At 40.2% G+C, this 24,664-nt stretch overlaps 2 protein-coding genes across 2 annotated transcripts in view; one reads left to right on the top strand and one right to left on the bottom strand.

Moving 5' to 3' along the window:
- Positions 1 to 14,739, top strand: part of INPP5F (inositol polyphosphate-5-phosphatase F) — a 120,739-nt gene extending 106,000 nt beyond the window's left edge. The window contains exons 16-20 of the mRNA XM_084633828.1: positions 1,202 to 1,273; positions 1,447 to 1,520; positions 5,182 to 5,310; positions 6,119 to 6,206; positions 12,001 to 14,739. Coding sequence (XP_084489954.1) covers positions 1,202 to 1,273; positions 1,447 to 1,520; positions 5,182 to 5,310; positions 6,119 to 6,206; positions 12,001 to 13,150 — 1,513 coding nt within the window. The 3' untranslated portion in view covers positions 13,151 to 14,739. The remainder of the gene's footprint in view (positions 1 to 1,201; positions 1,274 to 1,446; positions 1,521 to 5,181; positions 5,311 to 6,118; positions 6,207 to 12,000) is intronic.
- A 7,425-nt stretch (positions 14,740 to 22,164) lies between these two features.
- Positions 22,165 to 24,664, bottom strand: part of MCMBP (minichromosome maintenance complex binding protein) — a gene marked incomplete at both ends in the record, with an annotated part of 30,701 nt that continues 28,201 nt past the window's right edge. The window contains 3 exons of the mRNA XM_084633029.1: positions 22,165 to 22,291; positions 22,902 to 22,990; positions 23,824 to 23,988. Of these exons, the coding sequence (XP_084489155.1) occupies positions 22,165 to 22,291; positions 22,902 to 22,990; positions 23,824 to 23,988 (381 nt within the window). The remainder of the gene's footprint in view (positions 22,292 to 22,901; positions 22,991 to 23,823; positions 23,989 to 24,664) is intronic.

Here is a 24,664-nt window from a genome sequence, read left to right as displayed (position 1 = left end):
TGATACATCCATACTCTAAGCATGTTGCAAATGAAGGCTTTTACAGAAAGTGACTATGTCCTTGGGTAATGTGTCCTATAAATCACTTTAAAATGTGATTTGTTCTGAATGCAGGAGAGGATTAATGTGGTGAAGATTTCTTAAATGTATTCTCTTAAGTACCCTAAAAATGGGTGCGTAATATAACTAGTTCTGGGAAACATCACCTGGCCATGCAGCCATTCTTAGTCTCTTCAACTTTTAAGTGTGGTGGGTACCATAAAGAGACTTCTCAGCCATTTGTGGACATTGAGAGTAGGTATGTTACCCTCATTGCTTTCAAGCTGAGGTATGCTGCATACCTATAACTTGCAGTGTAATGGAGCCATATCTGATTAAGTGAATTTAAGATTTGTGAAAGCCCGGTGTCCTCTTGTTAACCACAGAGCGGGCACACAGGGGCAATAAGAGTGCAGACTTCCATTATGCCAATGTGCCTCAAACTTGTTCAGGTGAGGTGACCTATAAAGATAAAACAGTGGTTGTCTCTCCTGCCAGGTTAACCTTTAGCCTCTGAGACTGTCAGGGAAGAGTCAATTCAGTTATGAAACTTTTTTTTCCCCCCTGTAAATAACGATCCCCTAGGAACTGAGCTGAGTCTACAAAAGAAATTAACTTTGGACTGTCATAGCTTTGTTTAAAAGAACAATTAAGAAACAGCAGTCTAACATTAATAAATATGTGTACGTGACTTACTGCTGACCTCAAGGTGAAAGCTTCATATCCCTTTACTCCAATATCCCTTTATTCCAATTCTTAGAAATGTCCAACACCTTCAGGTGGGAATGAACATTGCCTCTTCCCCAAGCCCAGTTGCATGATCCTACCCAACCTCATTTGTAGCTTCAGCCAGGCAAATTTGGCTTGGTGTTATTGTTGCGCTTTATTTATATACCTCACAGAAAATTTTGCTCTTCAAAATTATATTTGCATTGTGCTGGTGTATTTTTATTGAAAACTGTAACATGGACAGATATAAACACACAACACATTATGCAGTAATTAAATCTAGACCATTCACAGTTATAATTACTTGAATTCCTTTTTTATTTTGGTATTGTGGTCATGTCTTTTTCTGTCTAAAACATAATGTCTGCAAAATGCCTATCAGTTACAGCTGTATCACTAAACAATTGTGTATATTTGCCTACTTGTTTTGTAGCCTCATCGATGCTACTCACAAAGATGTGGATGTTCTGTTGCTGCTTTCGAACTCTTCCTACTATGTGGCGTAGTAAGTCACTGTTTTTTTCTTCATTCTTCATGTGCTGTATTCTGTTAATAAACATACCCTATTTATATGCAGAATCACTTTACTTTTGACAGCTTTGTGCTACACAATAATTGGTTTTTAGCTGTGAGTAAATAGAGATCTAACTTCGGACATTAACTGTTTTCTCTGTCTAGTTATGATGATGAAGTTGACAAAGTAAATCAGTATCAAAGACTAAGCCTCGAAGCCTTGGAGAAAATAGAAATAGGTAAGATTGAATGACACTGCGCTTCATTACATGCTATCCCTGTTCCTTGAAGGTACTATCTTAAGTAGAGTTCCACAATTGTTGCCAAACCATGCTATGAGTACAAAGGCTATTTCCTCACTGTACAGTAGGTATCTATAGATGGGAGTCACAGTTTCAGGGTAATTGCATCTATATATTCCTCTGCGCGCCCCCCCCCCCCCGCCACTCCTTCCTGTGGTCTTCTCCAGAAGTGCCCAGTCAGGTCTCCAGTCATCACTTGTCTCTGGGTAGGGGCCCTTGTCTTGCTCCCTTCTGATTTGGGGGTTTTAAGGCTGTACAACTCCCTGCCTTCACTGTGAAGTCCCTAACAAGCCAGTTTCACATTAATGTCTTGGATAATGGAGTGGAGAGTATGCTTATAAAATTTTTGGATAACACCAAGCTGGATGGGGTTGCAAACACTTTAGAGGACAGGATTAGAATTCAAGATGATCTGGACAAATTTGGAGAATTGATCTGAAATTAACAAGATGAAATTCAATAATGACAAGCGCAAAGTACTTCACTTAGGAAGGAAAAATCAAATGCACAGCTACAAATAGGAATAACTAGCTAGGTGGTAATACTGCTGAAATGGATCTGTGGGTTGTTATAGATCACAAAGTGAATGAATTGGCGGTGTGATGCAGTTGTGAACTACATTCTGGAGATTATTGATAGGAGTGTTGTATGTTGGACACAGGAGGTAATTGTTCCGCTCCATTCAGCATTGCTGAGGCCTCTGCTGGAGTACTGTGTCCAGTTCTGGGCACCACACTTTAGGAAAGGTGTGGACAAGTTGAAAAGAGAGTCCAGAGGAGGGCAACAAAAATGATAAGATGTTTAGAAAACTAGACTTATGAGGAAAGGTTAAAAAAAACTGGACATGTTTAGACTTGAGAAAAGAAAACTGAGAGGGTACTTAATAATTGTCTTCAGATATGTTAAGGGCTGTTATAAAGAAGACTATGACCAATTGTTCTCCATGTCCGTTGAAGATAGAACAAAAAGTAATGGACTTAATCTGCAGCAAGGGAGATCTAGGTTAGATATTAGGGGAAAAAAATTCTAATTATAAGGATAGTTAAGCTCTGGAATAAGCTTCTCCTGGAATAGAATCTCTATCAAAGGAGGATTTTAAGAACAGGTTGGACAAACACGTGTTAGGAATGGTCTTATTACTTCATCTTGTCTTGAGTGCAGGGGCCTGAACTAGATGAACTCTTGAGGTTCCTTCTGGCCCTCCATTTTTATGATTCTGTAATCCCTGTTCCACAGTGTTACATAAACCATTAGTACGTTTAACACAAAATGGTCACCACCGATAATGCATGCAGTTGCAATATCTGTCAGATGGTTTTAAAAACTTCCATGTAGTTAGGACTCTAGCAGAAGTTTGCCGTCTCGCTGGTGGTGTATAACCGGACTGAGCATGCATTAAGTAGTTTTTCTCTTCCCTTTGCCCACCTTGGATTCTGTCAGGTTACTTGCAGTACTATTTGAAAAGGAAAATGGCAATGTCTCCAGTGCTGGTCAGGGTTTCAGATCATAACCTCTATGTCCCATACCCAGTATTCTCTGAGAACACATTTCAGATTCCTCTGAGTTTACAATAATGGTCAATTCCAGGGTATACCTCTCTCCATTTCCAGTTAGGTCACATAATAATGCATAGTAGTAAGGGAATCATTTTTGAGTACATGGTTTTTAAAGAAACTTTTAAACAAATTTAAGTATTGGCTTAATTTTGTCAAGTTATTACAGCAATTAGATGTCTGAACCAAATCAAAAACAAAATATGTTCTCAAAAAGAAAAGGAGTACTTGTGGCACTTTAGAGACTAACCAATTTATTTGAGCATGAGCTTTCGTGAGCTACAGCTCACTTCATCGCATCCGATGAAGTGAGCTGTAGCTCACGAAAGCTCATGCTCAAATAAATTGGTTAGTCTCTAAAGTGCCACAAGTACTCCTTTTCTTTTTGCGAATACAGACTAACATGGCTGTTACTCTGAAAAATATGTTCTGTGGTCAGTTGCATCACATTCTGAAAAGTTTCAAAGGTGTCATGGCCTGTTTTGAGAGGACTGCTTGATTAGATGCCTTTCTGCAGAGTTTTCAGGTTCACGTTTGTGCTCTTGTATTCTTTTTCATAAGGCCTGTGGTAAATAGCAGAGATACAATGGTTGCTTTTCAAAAAGTCTCTTCTGTTTTTGAAAGATTTCAACAATTCAATGAAGTGAGCTGTAGCTCACGAAAGCGTATGCTCTAATAAATTTGTTAGTCTCTAAGGTGCCACAAGTACGCCTTTTCTTTTAACAGTTCAAGAGAGATTCCTTCTACTTAATTGGGGAATATTGTTAAAATAATTTAGTTTTCTTTCAAAATGGTAGAAACTCTTTAAATGCATTTTTTGTAATTAGTAGGGACTGCTCACAATTGGACATCTTTCAAAACTGTGCTCCATAGAGAAGAAAATCTATTTTTTGAACTCTAAACATAATATAATCAATTCATCTTTTCATTGTTGGCTGAAAATGTAATCCCTGTCTCTAGTTAAGAGTTAGCCAGATTATAACGCCAAGTAAACAGTGATATGAGAATTAAGTTGGCTGCTAAAGGAAGTAATGTCTAAAGGAGGGAATCCAGAGTTTCTAGTTATGGATGCCACTAGCCTAAGTGTTACCTGTATTTCCACCGTAGTTGCTGAGGCTCTCAAGTATTGAAAAGGAAGGTCTTTTTATATTGTAGTTCCCCTGGAGAGAATGAAATCCCATTGTGTAGTAGGATAGATTCAGTCACCTTTGTTTAATTAAGTCCTCTGTTGTGCCTTTCTGCTTATTGTCATTTTATCACTTCATCTTCAATGTGGAGGCAGATACACGATGTGAAGGAGATATATGAATGTTCTTTTGTACCAGTGACCTGGCCAGCAATCTCATTCTTCATGGGGATGTTAATTTCTGTTGATTCTGAGTTTCCATTCTTTATATGAGCATATACTGTAATTTCTGTGAGCTTTCACAGGCTCATATAATATGCACATCTCAAAGAACTTTTTCCAGAGCCTGTTGTAAAATGTGGATCTGCAGAGTGCGATGGTTTGGGTTGAGACTCAGTATTTGCCAGGTTTAATTAGAACTCTGGATAAAATGGCTTTGTTTTAGCCACATCTTTTCAAAGGCAGGGTTTATTGTTGATGAACCACAATGCAATACGTTAAAATATCTTACATTCTTACTGGAACCAGAGACTTGTATTCTTAAAATGCTTGTTTTTGCTGAGTGACTTGGGATAGGGTTAAGTTTCTTTCTCTTCCTTTTCATTCTCGCTAGTATTTGTCCTAGAGATAGAGCAGCTAATGGATAGTAAGAAGAGAATTTGGTTCTAGGTGAAGATATTATCTGGAATAATTTTTCTGGTAGAATGATGAAAAAGCAGCAGGTTTTCTATAGAGATTTGCACAGATGTTTTAGAAGTTGTTTGTTGTAGAACCAAATTCTCCTCTTTATATCCCAGAGATAGAGTAGCTAATGGATATTTATTATATATGCTGACAATTTTGCAATATTTGTTCCACTATTTCATGAAAGAACGCTCCTCACCCTCCCAAAAATGTGTATGTCTGGCTTATTTCTCAGGTCCTGAACCCACCCTTTTTGGAAAGCCCAAGTTCTCTTGTATGAGGTTGCATTATAAATACAATGAAACAAGTGGCTATTTTCATACTCTCAGAGCTGTGGTGCGCAACCCTGAAGAAGATGGAAAAGGTAACAAATATACATTTTGCAATAACACATGATCATGTTCAATATACTAAAGCTTATCTTTTATATAACCCTTTTAACCTATCGATCTCAGACCACTTTACAAAGGAGGGTAAGTTTAATTATATTCCCATTTTACAGGTGGAAAGAGAATGTGTCTTACAGTGGCTCACTGTTTGGATACTAAATTGTGATGCCACCTAACTTACTAAAAAACGACAGGGTAAATTCAGATTTGGTTAGCTTAAAACAGCAATCTTCCTTCTAGGGTCTGGACAATGGCTGTCCGAGTTTGTTCTGCTATTCATGTTTAGGGTAGGATGAATGTTTAACAAAGTCACTGATGCTGATGAGTATGGATTAAGTCAGTGTAATCCATGACTAAAGTCCTTGGTATTTTGTTTAACTTGGTTAACAGAACACTTATCAGCAGAAAAATCTTACTTCCTACCCGTACCTCCAAATTTGATGTCAAAGAGAATTAAAATAAACATCATTCTGTCAGTATAATCCATATACTGTCTCCCCTTCCTTCTCTCTCCCCAAATTGAGTAGTTACAGTAAAAATTCCTTTCTGAATGTTTTTCTAACCCATCAGTACCAGGACATGGGAAGGGAAGAGAATAGTCTACTCCCACTTTGAGCTTTACATCAGGAAATCACAACTTTTGGGGTATAAGTTTAAAAAAATAGAGAGATTTAACACGTTTAATTAATTGACAAACAGCCTCTAAAATTAGATTTGCTAAAACATGGGATTTTAAAAAGTTTATATTTAAGGGAATCTGACAGTCTGCTAACTGGATTTCAGACACCCTTCAGTGTATTGCAGAGATGCTGCGAATCACGAAGCAAGCTATGGGATTAGATGTGCCCATTATTGAGAAAAAGCTGGAGAGGTGAGTGGTGTGCTTCTTTTTTTTTTTTAATTGCCCTGAATCTTCAAGCCACAATTTAAATAACTCTTTTTAGAGACACCAAGTTATTTCTGCATGGGATTCTCACAGCAACTGTGTCCCCATTTTAGCTACTGTGCTAAGAATGACCTGATTTCTGTACTGCTTTCAGCACCTACGCTCTGTAAACATTTATTGAAGGATAGAATTTAAAATAGTTTCTCCCAGTCTGTGTTAGTGTATGGGACTGATCAAAGCCCATCAAAGTCAATGGAAAGATTTCCAGTGATTCCAGTGGACTAAGGATCTGGGCCTTCTATGTACACATGCATATAGCACTATCACTTTAAAAGTGAGACCATCTTGGGAGCCATGAATCCTTGCTACACAAGGTCTTCCAAGATGGCAACTGCTTTTCTTTTAAGGACACTATTTGAATATAAGACAGTGTGTTGATTTCAGGTGTCCTTTGTTATCTTATGTTTAAACACGCGTGTATTGTGTTCGTAGAGGCTGTCTTTAAAATGAAAGCCCCTCTTGAAGCTGGTGCCATGCTGTTTGTTCCTTTAACACCTAAAAATAAGTAGTATTTTGCCAAGTGTATTATAACATAATTAGACCTCTCCCTTATTTTAATGCTCTCTTGTCGGTAGTAGAGTAGGAAAACTGCGTCGAATAAGGCAGGCATGGTTCTGTTCCTCTCCTAATATTCAGTGGTTCTGAAACGTGTTCAGTATTCTATATGCTACAAAACAGAAGATAATATTAAAGGTAACCTTTATGGAACCACTCAGTATGGGTTGAGGAAGAGTCCTACCACACCTCAACAGACTGATGGGACATCTCTCATTGATGGCGAGGGACTGGACTTCACAAACTACAAAAGCTTGAAGGTACCTTAAAGTGACATGCTGAAATACTCTAAGGCATATGAGGGGCATTGAATGCTATATTCCGGTCTATTTTTAAAAATATGTGGCACATTACCATTAGACACCATTTTGTATCTGACAATTTAAGTTGAAATCTTGAAGAGCAATAAATGTTGTGGGAAGAAAACATTGCCACACTGTGTTCTGCATGAAACTCCTGGGAGAAAGTTATAATCTGTTGAAACCTTCCAGAAGCTACTCTGCGGGAATGAGGAGAATGGTGTATGTGTGAATCTAGACTGTCAGAATATGTATGTTGCTATATTGATTGAAAAACTGCTGTAAAATTGAGCTGAATTTAGAAGAAGTTTAATCTGATAAACAAGAAACAATTTATGCTTACTCCAATAGAATTTATTAAAAATTCTATTATGAGAGCTAGAATGGACTCTTAAAATCAACTTTAGGGTCCGGTAGTACATACACAAAAATCATTCACCTTGAAGAAGTACTAAACTATCACTTAAGTGCTCTGTCAGTTTGATTTTTTTTTTTCCTGTTGTCTGACATGTCTAGAAGATTCATGTATCTAATCTCACCACCCCAAGACATGTTAAGGGCAAGTACACAGAGGTTATAATTCACTGTCTCCTATCTGTGAAAGAACTGTCAAAAATAATTAAATGATAGGACTCTAGTTTCATCATACAAAAAAGGTCTTAGATAAATTTACTGTATATTGGCATAATACTCAAGAATGGATATGGATATTGTATTAAAACAGCCAAACTAAACAAGATAAACAGCTTTGTTTTAGAATTGATTGTTGGATAGGATGAATTTTAAATTTATTTCTAGGAAAGTCCATGCCTCTGAAGGCCTAGCAAAATAAACTTAAAACATAACTCATTAGAAAAGCAACAAACTATATACCCACTGAACAATGGGAAAGTGGCTCTACATTATCTCTGAAATATGGCTAATTGCTCCAGGCTGTTGATTCTGCATTGCTTGATACCCACAACAAACATAGTTGTGGTAAATGGTATTAGAAGAATATGCAGATACATAATGAAGTCAGTATACACTCAAGCTTAGTGAAGGCAGTGATGCGACATCAAGTGTAGTTAAATTAGTGATTTTTATTTGGAAAAAGTTGATTTTACGGAATACCTAGAACCGTTTAGAAGAAAAATGCAAGTGACGTAACTTTGGTTTTAACTTGATGGAAGATATTTTAATAGCACAAATCAGAAAATTCAAGACTATTTTCACAGGAACTGTAACTGTTTCTTTTGCGCCTATGTAATACTTTCATTACATAACCTTGTCTTTATCTCTGTCCTGCAACATTTGTCAGAGTTTCAGTTGCTATCAAACCCATAAGCTTTGAATGTCGTGTGTGTGTGTGTGTTTAAAGTTTTAGTTGTAGTGGAACAAAAACAGTCCTTGTAAATCATAGTTGTTATGAAAAGACAAAGGATCGTCTGAAATATTAAAAGCAAACAGTAATTGAAATTGAGGGGGCACAAAAGCCCATAGAGAGATTATTGAGGTTCCCTTGGATCAACAAGAAAAGACAACTAGAAGGTAGAGATTTTGCAAGGGAACAATATCTTGCCTATGGGAGAAAATGAATAGAGCCCTCAAGAAGTGCCTGTGCGGTGTGTATTTCAGAGCAGTTGATAATTGATGGAATAATTTAGTTTCCATAGTAGATATTTTGAAGTTTTCTTGATTACTTTTAGGATTTTTAATACAGATCTTCCTGTTTTCAAAAGTTCATCTTCATTTATTGCTTTCTTGTCCTCTGGTGATGCAGCCTTGGTATTCTACATCAGCATTGATTGCTGTAGAAATGACTACAAACTGTCCCGAAGAGGGGTGAGATTTCAGGTTGGGAATTGCCACAGGTGAAGACAAATTCCATTTTTCAAATAAATTGTAAACCACTTTAAACGTATGAACTGAAGATTTTATTAAGGGTACCCCACATTTATATGCTGCAAAATGGATGGCATCATAAATTGGGAAGGGGAATGTTGTGAATAAATTTAAAAAATGTTTTGAACTCTTGAGTATTTAAAAATCATTATTATGCTCTGGAAAAATACAATGAGGTGTCAGCTGCTCACAGATGATATTTCACTAGAGTTTCTTCACAAAGGTTAGAGACTGAATATGGGATGAAAATACCCACTATGTAAGAGGCAGTGTTTTCTGAGGTCAGAATTCAGGTTCGTTGCAGACAAGGCCTGCATTTAATAGACTTCAGATAATCTTATTTCAGGATATTTTCACTTGGCGTTGATGAGATACAGAAGTCTAAATGGCCAATACTTTTGGTGTTTGTATAGAATTGATCTCTAAACGAGATGTGTCAATATCTCTCACCAATCTGTTTTTTCTTTAATAGTTTGTAAGTCTTGTATTGCCATCTTTATTCGTAAGGTAAATAGTTGAAGGATACTTGTAAATGGAAGTTTTTTCTTGAGGTGTCATAACCCATATAATGAAATACTTATCTTCTGTACTATTGTGTTTTACTCTTTTCTCAACTGAAAAATTTCCATGTAGCTGTAAATATTTACTGATCTTTAAGAACTAGATTTTTCTCATCAAGAACAGTATAATGGAAACCAGAAGCTTATTGAGATGATTCTCATATCTGAAATGTCAATACTTAGTATAATTTTGGAAGGGATATAAACCCTCATGCTTCAGGTGTAAGTCAGTCTTGTGCTTAAGGAGTGAAGAAGACACTTGCCTATGGACAGGTTATTCTGTAATTATCTACTTCAGAGTAGAAGGAAGATGGATGGGTTGTGCTTTTCAGTTACCTTATTTCAGAGGTTCTGAGCACACACCACTTGCATTGACCTCTAGGGTGGTGGGTACTTTTTTTTTTTTTTTTTTTTTAATGTTAGGGGGTTGCAACTTGCTGAGGGTGTGGCAGAGAAATTCTCTCCTTAAGGCTACAAGGAGTTAATAACAAAGAGGAAACCTATGTAGACATTTATTTATATACCACTAGTACAGGAAGAGAAGGCTTCCTAGCTCAATTCAGTGTTTATAAGCTGCAGAATACTGTAATCATAGGAGATTTTAATTATCAGATATCAGTGGGGTTTCAAAGAAATCCAAACAGGCAACAACAGCAAACTTCCAAAGTTATGTAGAAAATAACTATGATCCAAAGACTAGAGAAGGCGACATAGGGAGAAACTGATGGGATTTGGATGAATAACGGAGAAGCCGAAACAAGTGACTACAAGCTACTTTCCACTCAGGCAGGAGTGGGTACCCAGAACGCAGGAGTGGGTACCCAGAACGCAGGAGTGGGTACCCAGAACGCAGGAGTGTATGCATATTGTATTTCATGAAAGCAGATCACGGTGATTTAGAGACCCATATCCACCAGAGTACAAGAAGGTGAAGAATTCTAAAGGATTTGCAAATTAAGGCACAGCAGACACTAGTACTTCGGAAACAGAAGAATGAAAGAAAAAGCTTAAATGGTCCTAAGTAAAAGGTGATGGTAGATGGTAACATATTGAGCAAGGGAGGGAGCATGTCTGCTGGGGTACCACAGAGATCAGTAGTAAGACTGGTTGTATTTAACATTTTTCCTTAAAATCTAGAAGAATAGTAAGTAGTCTATAATGAACCTTGCTGATGAGGATAAATTGGAGGGAAGTGCAAGTACTAACAAGGACAGAGAAATAAGAAAAGGACGTAGAAAGTATGAACATGAATAGAAAATAAGAGATTTTCCTGGAAAAAATGCAAGCGAAGTCATTTGGGTGGTTGGAAAGATTGAAACCATCTGTAACATGCTCAATAGAAAGTAATGCTGAAGGAGAACAAGGCGTGATAATGGACAATTAATTAGATTGGAGTTTTCAATGTGAAATTGGCTCAAAAAAGAGGCCACCCTTTTTCAGGAAAGTAATAATCCTGTTCTGTAGCACTGGTTAAGCTGCATTTGGAATGTTTCATTCAGTTCCAGGAATCTCAAAGATATTGGCACATTAGACTGGAAGTTCAGAAAAGAATAAAAAGTAATCAAGGACAGAAGAGATTAACATAAACTCAAAAATAAATATGAATAGTTTGGCTAAGCAGGGGCAAACTGTCTGCACATATTTGAAAGGCATTAACACTAAGGAAAAAAATTATTTAGTGATAAATATGGGTGTAAAGAGGATAGAGTAAAACTAAGAAAAGAAAATTTTAGGCTATATTTAGGGAAAAAAACCTGACAGTTGAAGAATCAAGGGTCTCTCATCAAGTGGGACTTTTCCATATATCCTATAAAACAATCCTACATTGCCAGGGAGAGAAATCACCCAGTTCACCTATTATTACTATCTGTTGTTTTCTCCTGTATGTCCCCTCCTGGTAATATTGTTATTTATGTGTACTGTTTCATAAAGCAGCAAACTTTATGAATATTGTTCTGTTTCTTACATTTAGAGTGTCATAGATGTGATGTCATTTGTCATGAACAGAAGTCTAGGTACTGATTTCAATCTGTGGTCATAAACTTGCCCGTAATAACTATTTTATTGAAATAATCTTGGGTAAATTTAGTCTCTTCAGTAAATGTTTGCCATTTCATACAACAGTTTTTCCCTTTTTTTCCTTGATTAATCCCAGTTATTTAAAGATCAGCAGGAAAAACAATGACTTTCAAATCTTAAGGTTTTTTGGTTTGGTCAGGTTAATACTAAAAGAACAGTTCATCATAATATCTCATTGGCCATTCTCTTGGAATGGTTCTAAAATAAATTTCATTTGCTTGTATCTACATCTATTAAAATATTAAAACAATATTAACTGGGATATTGTGAAACTTGTGATTTAGAAGTGTAACTGCTTGATTAACTGAACAAGAGAAGACATTATTTTCTTTAATTTTTCAGGAAGAGCAGTAAACCTCATGAGGACATCATTGGCATTAGATCCCAGAATCGAGGATCCCTGGCTCAAGGCAAGAATTTCTTAATGAGCAAGTTTTCATCTCTTAATCAGAAAGTCAAACAAACCAAATCCAATGTTAACATTGGCAATCTTCGCAAGTTAGGGAATTTTACCAAGCCTGAAATGAAAGTCAATTTTTTAAAACCCAACTTGAAAGTTAATCTTTGGAAATCAGACAGTAGCCTTGAAACTTTGGAAAATCCAATGGCAGATACAAAAGTCTGTGCTGAATCAGATATTGAAATATCAGATAATGACTCTTTTCATTCCGATGACTTCCTTACAAATTCTAAATCTGATGAGGACCATGAGTTAACTGGCTCTTTAGAGAATGTGGGACAGATAGACTACGTTTTGCCCAGCTGTGGTATCATTGCTTCAGCTCCTCGACTGGGTAGTCGGTCCCAGTCTATAAATAGCACTGACATCAACATTAGCATTCACATTCCTTCAGAGATCCATGTCACCCAGGCTAACAGGCCTGAGTGTGAAGACAGACCTGTGCAGGGAAGTCCTTTTGCTGACAATGTGGCGATGGAGTTCATTAAACCCATTGATGCATACTGCCACAGATTTGTACAAGACGCTCAACACAAGATGACAGATGCTTCAATGGCAGAGACTGCTCCTCAACAATCCTGCCAAAGAGTAGATCAAACCAGCAACAGTGCTTCTCAGAAAACAGAAACCTGGTCAGAAACAAACAGAGACATCCCTTCAAGACCATCTAAACTGGATGTATCATTTTCTGAGTCAGGTTCTCAGTTCTTAGCTGTTGAGGAGATTTACTCCAATAGATCTCATAAGAGCCCAGGATCTGCACCCAGTATTCTTGAAGTTGAGACAGGACTTCACATGACTCCTTCTCCAGCAGACAGTAATGGCAGCAGAGCAGTCTCCCCCTTTGCTAAGATCCGCAGTTCTATGGTCCAAGTTGCTAATATTACACAAGCTGGATTGACCCAAGGGATAAACTTTGCAGTGGCAAAGGTGCAGAAGAGCCCAGCAGAACCTGAGGCTGCAAATGATATCCAACAAAATGAACTGATAGAAATGTTTACACAGTGCCAGACCCGAATAATTCAGATTTAGTTGCTAACTTAAAGTACTCTTGTTGTGGCTTGTACATATTCTTAAAAATTCATACTGGAAGATCTATGTAACGTGAATTGCCACTGAACATTGGGATAAAATACCAATAATGTTTACAGGAAGTGTTTTTGATGCAAGTTGATTTTGGTTCTGAATAGGTTTTAGAATTCCCTCAAGCAGCCGAGATGATAGAAAGACATACCATACTGAACAGGTAGCCTATACACTGGTATTTAGTAAACACGCTGTTCATTTTAAATCAGTTGCACAGTTATCTTTGAGACAAATTTTGTAGGTCTTCTGATTTGTGTAGAATATTTATAGTAAAAGGGGCTGGTACTGCACTTCTTTTGTTACCTTACTACTCTTGCACTGCACCAGCAACATATTTTACTGGCAAATTACATTTATTCTATTTATATTTGAACTAGTTTTTTTTTTTTACTTAATCTTTTTTGTGTGGTTTCCATTGAAGTTCTAGACACGTTCTTCAAGAAATGGTGTCTTTGCAATGGAAACTGATACATTTTCCTATACATATCATTACATTAACTGGAAGTTTAGACTCTTCCCTACCACAACTCTTGTCTGTCCTACCTCAATTAAAGGATAAGACAGGTTGCAAAAATCTATAATATCTAATTGCCTGAATTGCAACTTCTTAAAGTTTGTGGGGTTTTTTTTGTAAAACCAGTGGGAACTAATGTTCTTTTAATTATCTTGCTGGTGTTAAAGCTGTCCTGTTCCCCATTCTGTTCTACTAAACACACTGCTCTATAATTTCTCTGTCCCCTATAATAAGGTAAAACAAACAGGGTACTCTACATCCAGAAATAATTGCTTAGTGTATCAGGATACATCCTGATGTTCTGTTCATTTGATTAGAAATTTTAACTGTCCTCTAGCCAAAAGCAGCAAGTGATTAAGCCAGCAAACCATAGAAGGAAAGTGTACTCATTCATGAGGTTAGTTTGGTGATTTTTAAACTCCGATTATAGTAACACGTATCAAAACAGTTCATTTAGTTTAAACCAACTCAATCTTTGTGATATTCGCATGGATGAGGCTAAACTTGTACTTGTGCAGGGAACTGGGTACCAATAAATGTGTGTGTAAGGAATTATATCTTTAGATTCTTGATTTTTCCCAGAATTGGTGTTCCAACACTGTTCTGTTGTAGGATGTCATCTATAGAAACTATAGCATAAAGCAGGATCTTGCTATACAGTGGTTCATAACTATAACCACCACTATTATAGAGCCAGTGCCTCTGTGTTTTAGTACATGTACTGTAGATAGATCACACGTGGTGTTCTAAGCAATTAACAAGTGTCATGATGGTAGTAAGGTGTCTTAGAACCTCTCTAATGTAACCAAAGTAATTATCAACTAAACCTGATTGTCTGTCTGGACTTTGATAAACAATTTCAGTTTTGTTATTTATTTGTTTTATTACAGTAATGCGGTTTGTTTTGTGGAGTGTCTATATACATTTGTGACTATATTTAAAAATAAAATACATTGTATTTTAAGGTGAGGGATGAACATGAGAAATATTTTAATTAAAAAAAATAAATAAGGAACCCAAAGAGGCTTTCTGGTTCTTCATATTTGAAGGGATATTGGACTTCAGTTCAAGTTTCAAACCAAAGGAGCCAATTCAGACCAGGGTCAGGGAAGGCAGTGTTTTATGCCTCCTTTTCATCTCCTTTTCCTGAGCTATATTGTCCACTCCTTGGCTCCCAGGTTTCAGTCCTATAAGTGCTTTCACTAAGATGTCTAAAAAACCCTAATTCCTCCACCAAGGGGAGTGTTGGATTCTCCATCTCCTTGAAAATATGCTTGAGCCAAACAAGTTACTAGGCTCAACACAGGAGTAACTGGATGCTGTTCTCTAGCCTATGTTATACAGGTCAGACCATGAATCATCACTTACTCTGCCTGTCAAGGTTCTAAATTTTCCTGCAACATTTGAAAAAATCACTAACACTTAAGGCAATGAAAGGAGTGCAGGATGCCGTGCTATTGCCTTGGTACAAAGTGAAGGGGGGAACGAATTTACAAATATAGTGACACACCCTATAACAACTACGTGTGTTTAATGTATGTAGAAAGAGACAAAGCATTGCCACCCATGGTAGACAGAATAAGCTTGGGAAATTTGGAGGGATCAGTAAGCTTCTGATGCTTATGTGTATAAAGAATGCATACAGAGCAGAAGCATATTTAGAGTCTGGGAGGGTGGGGGAAGGAGTGAGACATTGAAGATCTGTTCATCAGGGTTTTCCCCTTTTAGAAGACTTGTATATTATTCACAACTTAACTTTTCAAAGTGCTTTGTGCAAACAGTAATAAATGCTTACATCATGCAACTTAAAAGAATGTTAGTCAGCTACACAGTAGGAATCCTCTAGTGACCCTGGCAAGCCACTTTAAAGCTCAGGGAGTTTCAGAAGAAGAGCTTTGAACGAACAGCATTACTTGGAAGATAGGGTCTAGATGTTGTACAAACTTATCCTCAGAGTGCTGCCAGCTGCACTTCATTTCAGACTTGCATCATGTTCAGTGGTCTAAAGCTGGGTCATCTCTGAGCAGAGAACTCAAGAAGAGTTTGTTTGATTACATGCTATGTGTATATATTGTGAAATGCTTGAGCTGATCATAACGAAACTGATTGTATTAAGACTTTTTGTGAAGACTTGAGTTAGTCTTGTGTATGGATCAGCCCAATAGAATAAGAATAACCTCTTTGTGCTTTCAGGAAAACAGCTGAAGGCTCCCTGTCTAGCTAATGTCCCTCCTCCCCCTTGACTCAACAAGGTTTGTTCAGAAATTTTGCTATCTAAAATGGCTTTAGTTAGACTGGAAAAAGCATCATCAGAACAACTTATTTCTTGGCTAGCTTAGAAGGAATGTGTTTTTCTCTCAGAAGTATAATTGGCACTGCAGTATAACGTTGTTAAGCAGAGCTAAAACCTAAAAAGGGTAAGTGCAGCTGCAGACCATCTTATTTCAAGAACTGTGTGTCCAGATTAATTGAGCAAATAGTATTTCTACAGTAGCAAATTGAAACTGAAAATACAGCCAGCAAAGACTGTGACATAAAGCAGTCATAAAGAAAACGCTGGGGAGAAGTATTTCCTTTAAGAGCAAAAAGGGCCTTTTGTTAAACTTCCTGCACGAGATGTACATGGTTTCAGAAACATGGAGAGTAAATGTGCTAAGTAGCATTTCTCCTTCTCAAGAGGTGGCTTGAGTAAATTCCACATGGTTACAGTTGCTTCTCTTGAAAAGCTCCTGCTTACTGAGGGTCTATTGCTACGTATCGCTGTAGATATACAGAAAGAGAGCTTAGCCTCCGTCTTACACTTGCTACGTATTAGAGCTATGTAGATTGTTGTCATTCTTGAATAGTTGCAAGCTGTCGAAGTAATGTCTGTTCAGTACTTACCTTTACTGTGCAACCTGAACTTTAATTGAATGTAGGTTACACCATTGCTGTGCAAGCTCCGTGGATTAGCTTGAATTAAAAGGGCTGCAGTTGAAACTCTTGTTTGTCCTAAGGATAACCAGCTCTGCTTAGATTGGATGTGCTTTGCTTGCATGCCTTCAGCAGCGGAACCACAGCATAATCTTTTGTAAGGAAAGATGTCCGTCGCTGAACGTTCAATTTAAATTAGAACAACAACAAAAGTAATGGGGGTGGGGAGGCTGGAGTCAAACTATCTGGAAAACATGCAATTAGTGAAAGTTTGAGTTCAGGGTAATGCAGATAGAAAACATAAAATGGGCAGTATTTGCATTCTGTGTTTATACTACAGCCCCCTCTTTCCTACCCCCTTATGGGAGGTAGCAATGAAGTCAGGTAATCTGTCTTGAGAAGTGTAGTTCTTCTTCGAGTGGTCGTTCACATCGATTCCAATTAGCTATGCGCATGCTGTGTGCATGGTTGTTGGAAACCTTTCCCTTAGCTCTAGTTGGGTCTGCTAGGGAGCCCCCTGGAGTGGAGCCTTCATGGCGCTCAATATGACCTTGCTGAACTGCCCCTTCATTTCCTTCTGACCGTCTGTGGCAGCATTGGAACTGCATTCACTTGCTTGCAAGTGCTCCCTTAGCTTAGTGTCTAGTTGTTTGTAGTTTTAGTTTGTTAGTAGTAGTGATTGGGGACCAGGATTGATTGTATCCTGTTACCCCACCTTGGGCTGCAGGGCACGCTGCAAGCCCAGGGGTTTAAGTATTGTAGTGTTTGCCGGAAGCCTATGCTCAATAGTGACCCCCAACGATTCATCCCTTAGTTGACGTGCCTTAGTTGAAGCGCATCAGTTGGAGTGCTGAAAGATTTGGTTCTGGACTTGAAAGCCTTGCAAGAAGGAGCGGGATTTCTGTTTAAAACAACTATTGATGGAAGCCGCACTCCATCCCATGGCACCGACTGCCCAGCCGTGGACCTGAGTTTGTTGGTGCAGAGTACCCCGGCATCGGTCCACGCCTCTATGCTGAGGAAGGACTCCTGCGGGAGAGACCCTGGGCACCGTACATACAGCACCGGTCTCGACTGAGGGACAGCCAGCACTGATCCTCAACTCTGTCGTTGTGACACCGATCCCCAACCTCCTCTTCATGGCACCGACTGCTGTCGTGCCCTTGGGTTCCTCTGCCTCCAAGGCCAAATCGTTTTATTCAAGGTGCAGGAGGCCTAGGTATGGGAAGCACTAGAGAGACCTCCAAATGGCCCGGCAACCATAGTGACCACCCCCACACAATGCCCTTCTGGACCCCAGGGTACCCCTTCAAGGGCTTCCAGGTCGGTGGTCTCAGGACATCACCCCTCCCACTCACCAAAGGACAGACCTGCCCCTTGGGTGATGGGTGCAACCCTTGCCCAACTGCAGAGCAGTCACGGGAGGTGGCTCCAGTGCCACCTGTAGGCCCAGGACGCTCTTGACTGGGCTGGAACGATGGGGGAGCCGAGCACAATCCAGGCACCAGGGCACCTTGAGGGTCATGAGGACCCTGTGTCCCTGATTTCCTCCCCATCGTTCTCGCCTGACAACATGGTGGCAGGAGCGTCAGCCTCAGGGCTCACCAGGACCTATTCCGTTGTATTGCCCATAATATGGTAACTGAATTGGAGGACCTAATGGTGGACAGTTTTGCTCTGGAGGGTCCTTCCAGAATGGCACTACCAATAATTAAAATGATCCAGAACAACAACAGGACCCAGTGGCAGACTCCAGCCTCCATTCTACCCCCTGCCACGGGGGGGGGAGAGAAAGTACTTTATCCCCACCAAAGAATTAGTTTTTATTCTCTCATACCCCTGCTCCCTGGTGGTCTCAGCCGTGAATGAAAAAGAGCACTAGCGCCAAGAACCGCTGGCTCCCAAGGTAAGGAGGACAAATGTATGGACTTATTTGCCAGGAAAGGGTATGCTGCTGGGGGCCAACAGCTGAGGATAGCCAACCAGTGGGCATAATTAACTCTTGGGATACTATGTCTAAATCCAAAGAGAGTCCCCGTGGAGTCAAGAGTGGAGTTCTCAGCTCTGGTTGAGGAGGGGAAGGCAGGGGCCAGGACATCCCTTCAGGCCTCCCTTGACATGGCTGACTCAGCAGCACAAACCATTTCCTCGGGGTGGTTATGAAGAGAACCTCCTGGCTCCAGGTCTTCCCCCAGAGGTCCAACAGACCCCTCCAGGACCTTCCCTTTGAGGGTGCAGGGCTGTTTTCAGACCTGACAGACTAGAGCCTCCATAGCCTCAAAGATTCAAGGACAACACTGGAGTCTCTGGGGATGCATACACCTGCTACCCAGAGAAAACCTTTCAAGCTTCAACCTTAGCAGCAGCAGGGGCACTATCAACCACTATCAATCCTACCCAAGGCAGGACCCAGGCCATAAGGGCAGGAAAATAGGCATAGGCTGTCTAACCAGTCTTCAAGCCAGGGCCCAACTAAGCCACAGTCAGGCTCTAAACAAGGGTTTTGAGGGGATGCCCAAGGACAGTGTGCCAGACTCCATACCCCTACCTTCCCCATTTTCCAAACCGCCTATCCCACTTGTACTGTGTGTGGTCCCTTATATCAGCCCCATGGGTCCTTCACATGGTAAAGGTGGGATATTCTCTCCAGTTCTGCTCCTTCCCACCCCCCTTCCCTGTCCCTCTTCAGGGACCCTACTCAAGAGCAACTCCTTGTGAGGAGTCATTGCACCTCCTGTACCTCAGGGGCAGTGGAGGAGGTTCCTCAGGAGCTAAGGGGCAAGGGCTTCTTCTTCCACTACTTCCTAATCCCTAAAGCAAAAGGCAGTCTCAGACCCATCTTAGACCTGTGCAGACTCAACCAGTTTATGGTAAAGTTGAAGTTCCACAAGGTTTCCTTGAGTTTGATCATTCCTTCCCGGATCTGGGGAACTGGTATGCTGCCCTTGACATGAAAGATGTATACTTCTACATAGCCCTTCATCTGGCCCACAGACATTTCCTGAGATTTGTGGTCAATTACAAGCACTACCAGTTCACAGTGCTCCCATTTGGTTTCTTGACAGCCCCCATGGCCTTTCTCTGCAAGAGGCAGGTACATGTGTATTCCTACCTTTTTGACTGGCTGCTATGGGGGTGTTCCAGAGAGCAGATGGAGTCTCAAGTCCAGTTGATCACAAAAATCACTTCCAGAGATTGTCTCCTGCTCAATGTGGACAAGTTGATGCTGTCACTGACTCAAAGACTAGAATTCGCTGGGGGCAGTGCTAGACTCTGTTCAGGTGAGAGCCATACTACCAGGGTCCAGATTCCAAGCACTAACAGGAATCAGACTGTCAAGCAATACTCCACCATGACTGCAAGGGTATGCCTGAGGCTCCTTGGACACATGGCAGGATGCACCTATGTGGTCAGACATGCCAAACAGACACAGGCTTGGCTCACCTCAGTTTATCACCCAGGCGGACACAGTTTGCATGCAGTAGTAACTGCTTGGACGAGTCCTAGACACTCTACACTGGTGGCTGTATAAGAGAGTCCCCTTCAGTGCACCTCAGCTGTCCATGACCTTGGTAACAGACTCATCAGACCTGGGGGCCCACCTAGGAGATCTACAGATGCAGGGCAGGTGATTGTAGTCTAAGATCTTGCTCCACATCAATATAAAGGAGCTCAGAGCAGTGAGATGAGTGACAGACTTCAAGGTCACTGCATGGCTGTGTTGATTGACAATACCACTACCATGTTTTACATAAACAGGGTGGAGCCTGCTCCTCCCCTCCTTGTCAGGAAGCTCTCCAGGTTTTGGATCTTTGTATAACCCACTCTATTCACCTGGAGGTGTCCTATCTCCCAGACCTGCAGAATGAGATTGCAGACTGTCTCAGCAGGTTGTTTCTCAACCACAAGTGGTCAGGATGTTTTACATTCCATCTTCCACAGATAGAGCTTTCCCCAGGTGGACCTATTTGCTGCCAGGAGCAACAGGAAGTGTCCAGCATTCTGCTCCTTCCAGAAACACAGTTGGGGCTCCATCTCAGATGCATTCCAGCTACCTTGGGGGGGACCACCTCATGTATGCCTTCCTGTTGATCCCACTCATCCACAAAGTGCTGCTCAAGATCTGCAGAGAAAGAGCAGATGTGATCATCCTGGCCCCAGTGCGGCCAAGATAACATTGGTACTCCATGCTTCTGGAGAGGTCTGTGGACACTGAGAGCACTGCCACTTAATCCAGATCTGATCTCACAGGACCATGGTCACCTCCTTCACTCAGAACTGCAATCCCATCATCTCATGTCTTAGAAGCTTCATGGTTAAACCTAACAGAGTTATAGATTAGGTATAAAGTTATTCCTTATATACACATTAGCAATAGCACTGCAGTTGATAAGGTATATTTCATTGTTTATACTCCCAAAGGCAAATGGATGATGTAGCATATACTTGGTCAGTACTAGCCACACTTTTTCAACTACATGAAATTTAGCACTTAACTTGTAAGCACCACTCAACCATGATTAAGTGAAAAGCAGCCCTTTCCATTAATCTGTCTCACATGAGTGCTACAGGAGACTCCATGTTGCCAGGTAGGGTTTCAAAATGAAGTACTGTCCCATCTTGTAAGATTATCAATGGAAGCTCTCTGAGAGGTAGTTATGCCAGTTTTTTTAAACACTGGATTGACTGTGCAAGAATAAAAAATGTAACTTGTACCACCATCTGGGTGTTATGTATTTGATATGTCATTTGAAAAAACTAGAAGTTTATTACTAGGTCGAGAGGGACAAGGGATTCTGGCTTCTCCAGGTGGTCTAGAAAGTAATGCCCTTTCCATTTTCTGCTGATGAAGATTGCATACTGCCTATTCACTGCTCTGTTCCACTATTTGTTTTTAACTTTGTCCTTTTTACAGGATGTGCTTGAGTCAGGTAAGTTGTGTAAAAGTTGAAATACAGAAGTTCTTCTCCTTGGTAAGCTGTTTTACAGATATTTATCTTAGAATAAGCCTGTTCAAGCAGCAACCATGGTAGTTGCAATCTACATCTGAGGCTTTTTTCCCTCAGTGTAAAAAATATGGGTTGGTTCTTGTCACATGATTTAAATACATAAGCCTGCTGCAGTGCAAGAGCCAAAGGCTGTGAGTGGAATGACCTGCATCTTATGAAGCAGTCAACCCTACTGTGCCTCTAGAACCTGTGATCAGACTTGACTTTACACTTAAGGAAATGCGTTTACACAATTTCAGTATTAAACTTTTAATATCAAACAAGTTGCTCGTTATTAATTCTCAATTACAAAACAAGCTCCAAAAAATTTCATAAAATCAGTAAGTTTCAGCATTAGCTTACTGAACCCCATATAAACTAAATGGGTTCAGGTTTCAAGGGTAAGTGTCCATAATTTTTTGGTATAAATTATCTACAAGAAACTGTGGAATAAACAGTACCCCATTCTTAGTGCTGGCTCCACTTATGATTAGGACAAACCTCATTTTCATAGTCACAGGTAAGCAAAATAATAGGAGGAATTATTAAAGTTCATTTCCATTGACACACTTCTGTTGCTGGAGCCTGGTTTTACGTAATGCTTCCAGCTGTTTTGCTCTTAGCCACCGCTCTCTTGACAGCGTTGTCTGCCCAGCACTGAGAGACAGAAACCTGGGGGCAAAAGTAGTATAAGTTAAATAGCAGAATTCATACAGATTCCCTCTTAAGCTTTGCCATGAGAAAGAAAGTAATAGCCCTACTACAGCAGAAAGTTACAGAACTGAGCAGTCAGCAGTCCTTACGAACCAACACTCATCCCCCACCCCTTTATCCCAGCAGTCAGTGCTTTAGAACCTCTTATTGAACTAAAAACAGGAAGATGTATTTAATAGTTTCTCTTACTAGCAAGAACATCTCCCACATTCTCATTTCAACCTTCCAGTGAGGTACTGGGAGCAGGCTGGGACACTCAAAAGTGGCGAAGCCCCAAATGGGAGGTAAGCAGAAGTCCTTGACATGGGAGTAGGGAGGAAGAGTCTGCCTCACTGTTCAGTGGCCACAGAATAGTTCTGGCTGTATAAGAAGTGGCCAACTAGCCCATCTAGGGGAATGGACTTAACTTGTCCCTGCTCTTCCTGCCTATGCTATTTTCTTCAACCCTCCCACATACTGAAATAGTTTGAAGAGGTAGCCAAACAATTATACAAGTGTCACTGGGAGGAAATTACATGCAGCTATCACAAGTGAAAAAAGCAGATTCACTAGTTATAAGGCTACGCACCTTGCTACAAGCAGAGTTCTGTGAAGGTCATCAGCGGTTATGCTCTCAGGGTCATTCTTACGCATTTCTACAAAGTCTTCCTCTACTGCCTGAATTAAGACAATACATTGATAGGTAGTTAGAATTTAGCTTCTTGCAGTGAACACAATATATTGCAATAGAGGAGATACTTCAAAAAAGCTACAGCACTAGGGCTACATGAAGAATATTCCTAGTTTCCTGAGATTATAAAATTCCTGCAAGACTTGTATAACTCCAAGGAGGGAGGCTAGTTTCAGCCTTGCTTGCTGGGGAAGCTACAGAGCTACTTCTGCCTAAAAGGCAGTAAAATGGTTGCTCTCTGGGGCCCTGCTTCAGAAGGTGCCTTAGAACAGCAGTTCTCAACCAGGAGATCGGGGCCCCCTGGGGGCTGTGAGCAGATTTCAGGGGGTCTGCCAAGCTGTTACTCTCTGGGGCCCTGAACCCTGCCACCCAGGACTCAAGCCAAAGCCTGGGCAGTTGCCCTGCTTGCTACCCCTGGTTTTTATATGCAGAAAAACACTTGTGGCACTGGTGGGCTGTGGAGTTTTTACAGCATGTTGGCGGGGGCCTCAGAAAGAAAAAGGTTGTGAAGCTTCCTTAGAATCAAGTCTCTGATTTTTCAAAGGGGATAAAGTTTTCACAAATTGCCAATTGTAAGAGCCATAGTTTTGTGCCTTTTGCTGAGGTGCTCGGAACATCAGCAACCCTTCTTAGGGATAGGAGTCCACCCAAAACAAAATGCATCCCCTGTCCCTTGCAAAGGAGTCTAATACCACACGGAGTTAAGTGCAATTACTAATAGGAAAGTAGTATTTCAGCTGTTCCAGCTTCTACAGAATTACTTCTCCCTAGTGGACGGCAGAAGTTATATAAAGGTGTTAGTATAAGAAGCCTTCCATACCTTGGTCACCTCATCAGATATGCTGTAATCCAACAGCCTCAGCAAGCTTAAAAAGATGCGGAATTTGTTCAGCATGGATGGTAGCACTGCTGTGAGAAGGCTGTTTATATACTCCTCCATGTTTGGTGGAATTATCTGTGGCTGTAACTGGACCTGACAGTCTGACTGAAAAACAAGATGGGTTGCACATCATCCCTTTCCCCATTCACATCTGTTCCATTCCAGTAAGACACTTATGATTTCAGTACAGCAGTAGAAGTCAGTGTCATCCAGTGTTGTCGAAGACAGGATAAAAATCAGTTTAATATCAACCATTTAATAATAAATGAAAACCTCTTTCCTGAAGAGCTCCCAGTCTGAAATCTCTTGCTGTTTTAATCACCCTTCTTTGGGAGGGAACACTTTTGCTTTGAAGACAAATCAATATCACAATTTTAAAACAGCCAAGAGAGCAAACGCTCAGTACATAAAGGGTGAAGACAAGTTGTTTGAACAACTAATCATACTGTGTACTAGCAGCTGTAGACACCTACATAATCCATCATACATAAGTATAAGCTGAATTCATAGTCTTTTTAGTATGAATGTGAGATGGATCTCTCCACCACAAACAGGGCAGTTATTGCACTGGAATGACATTGCTATCTAATAATAAATCTGGTTCTACAATCTTTTTCCATTACCAGGACTACCCATATACTCTAATAATTTTTCATCCTCTTGCTACCATTTCTGCAGCATGCAGCCACTGAGAAAAATGTCAGTTTTTCCTTTCACCAAATAATTTTTTTTGCAGGCCACTGTCACTAAACACAGGTTTTCTAGGTGCACTAGCTGGAGC

Source organism: Lepidochelys olivacea (assembly GCF_965140295.1).
Source record: "Lepidochelys olivacea isolate rLepOli2 genome assembly, chromosome: 7".
In the NCBI taxonomy this organism is placed as follows: domain Eukaryota; kingdom Metazoa; phylum Chordata; order Testudines; family Cheloniidae; genus Lepidochelys; species Lepidochelys olivacea.
Note: the sequence above shows the minus strand (reverse complement) of the source record. Positions and strands in the feature narration are given on the sequence as shown.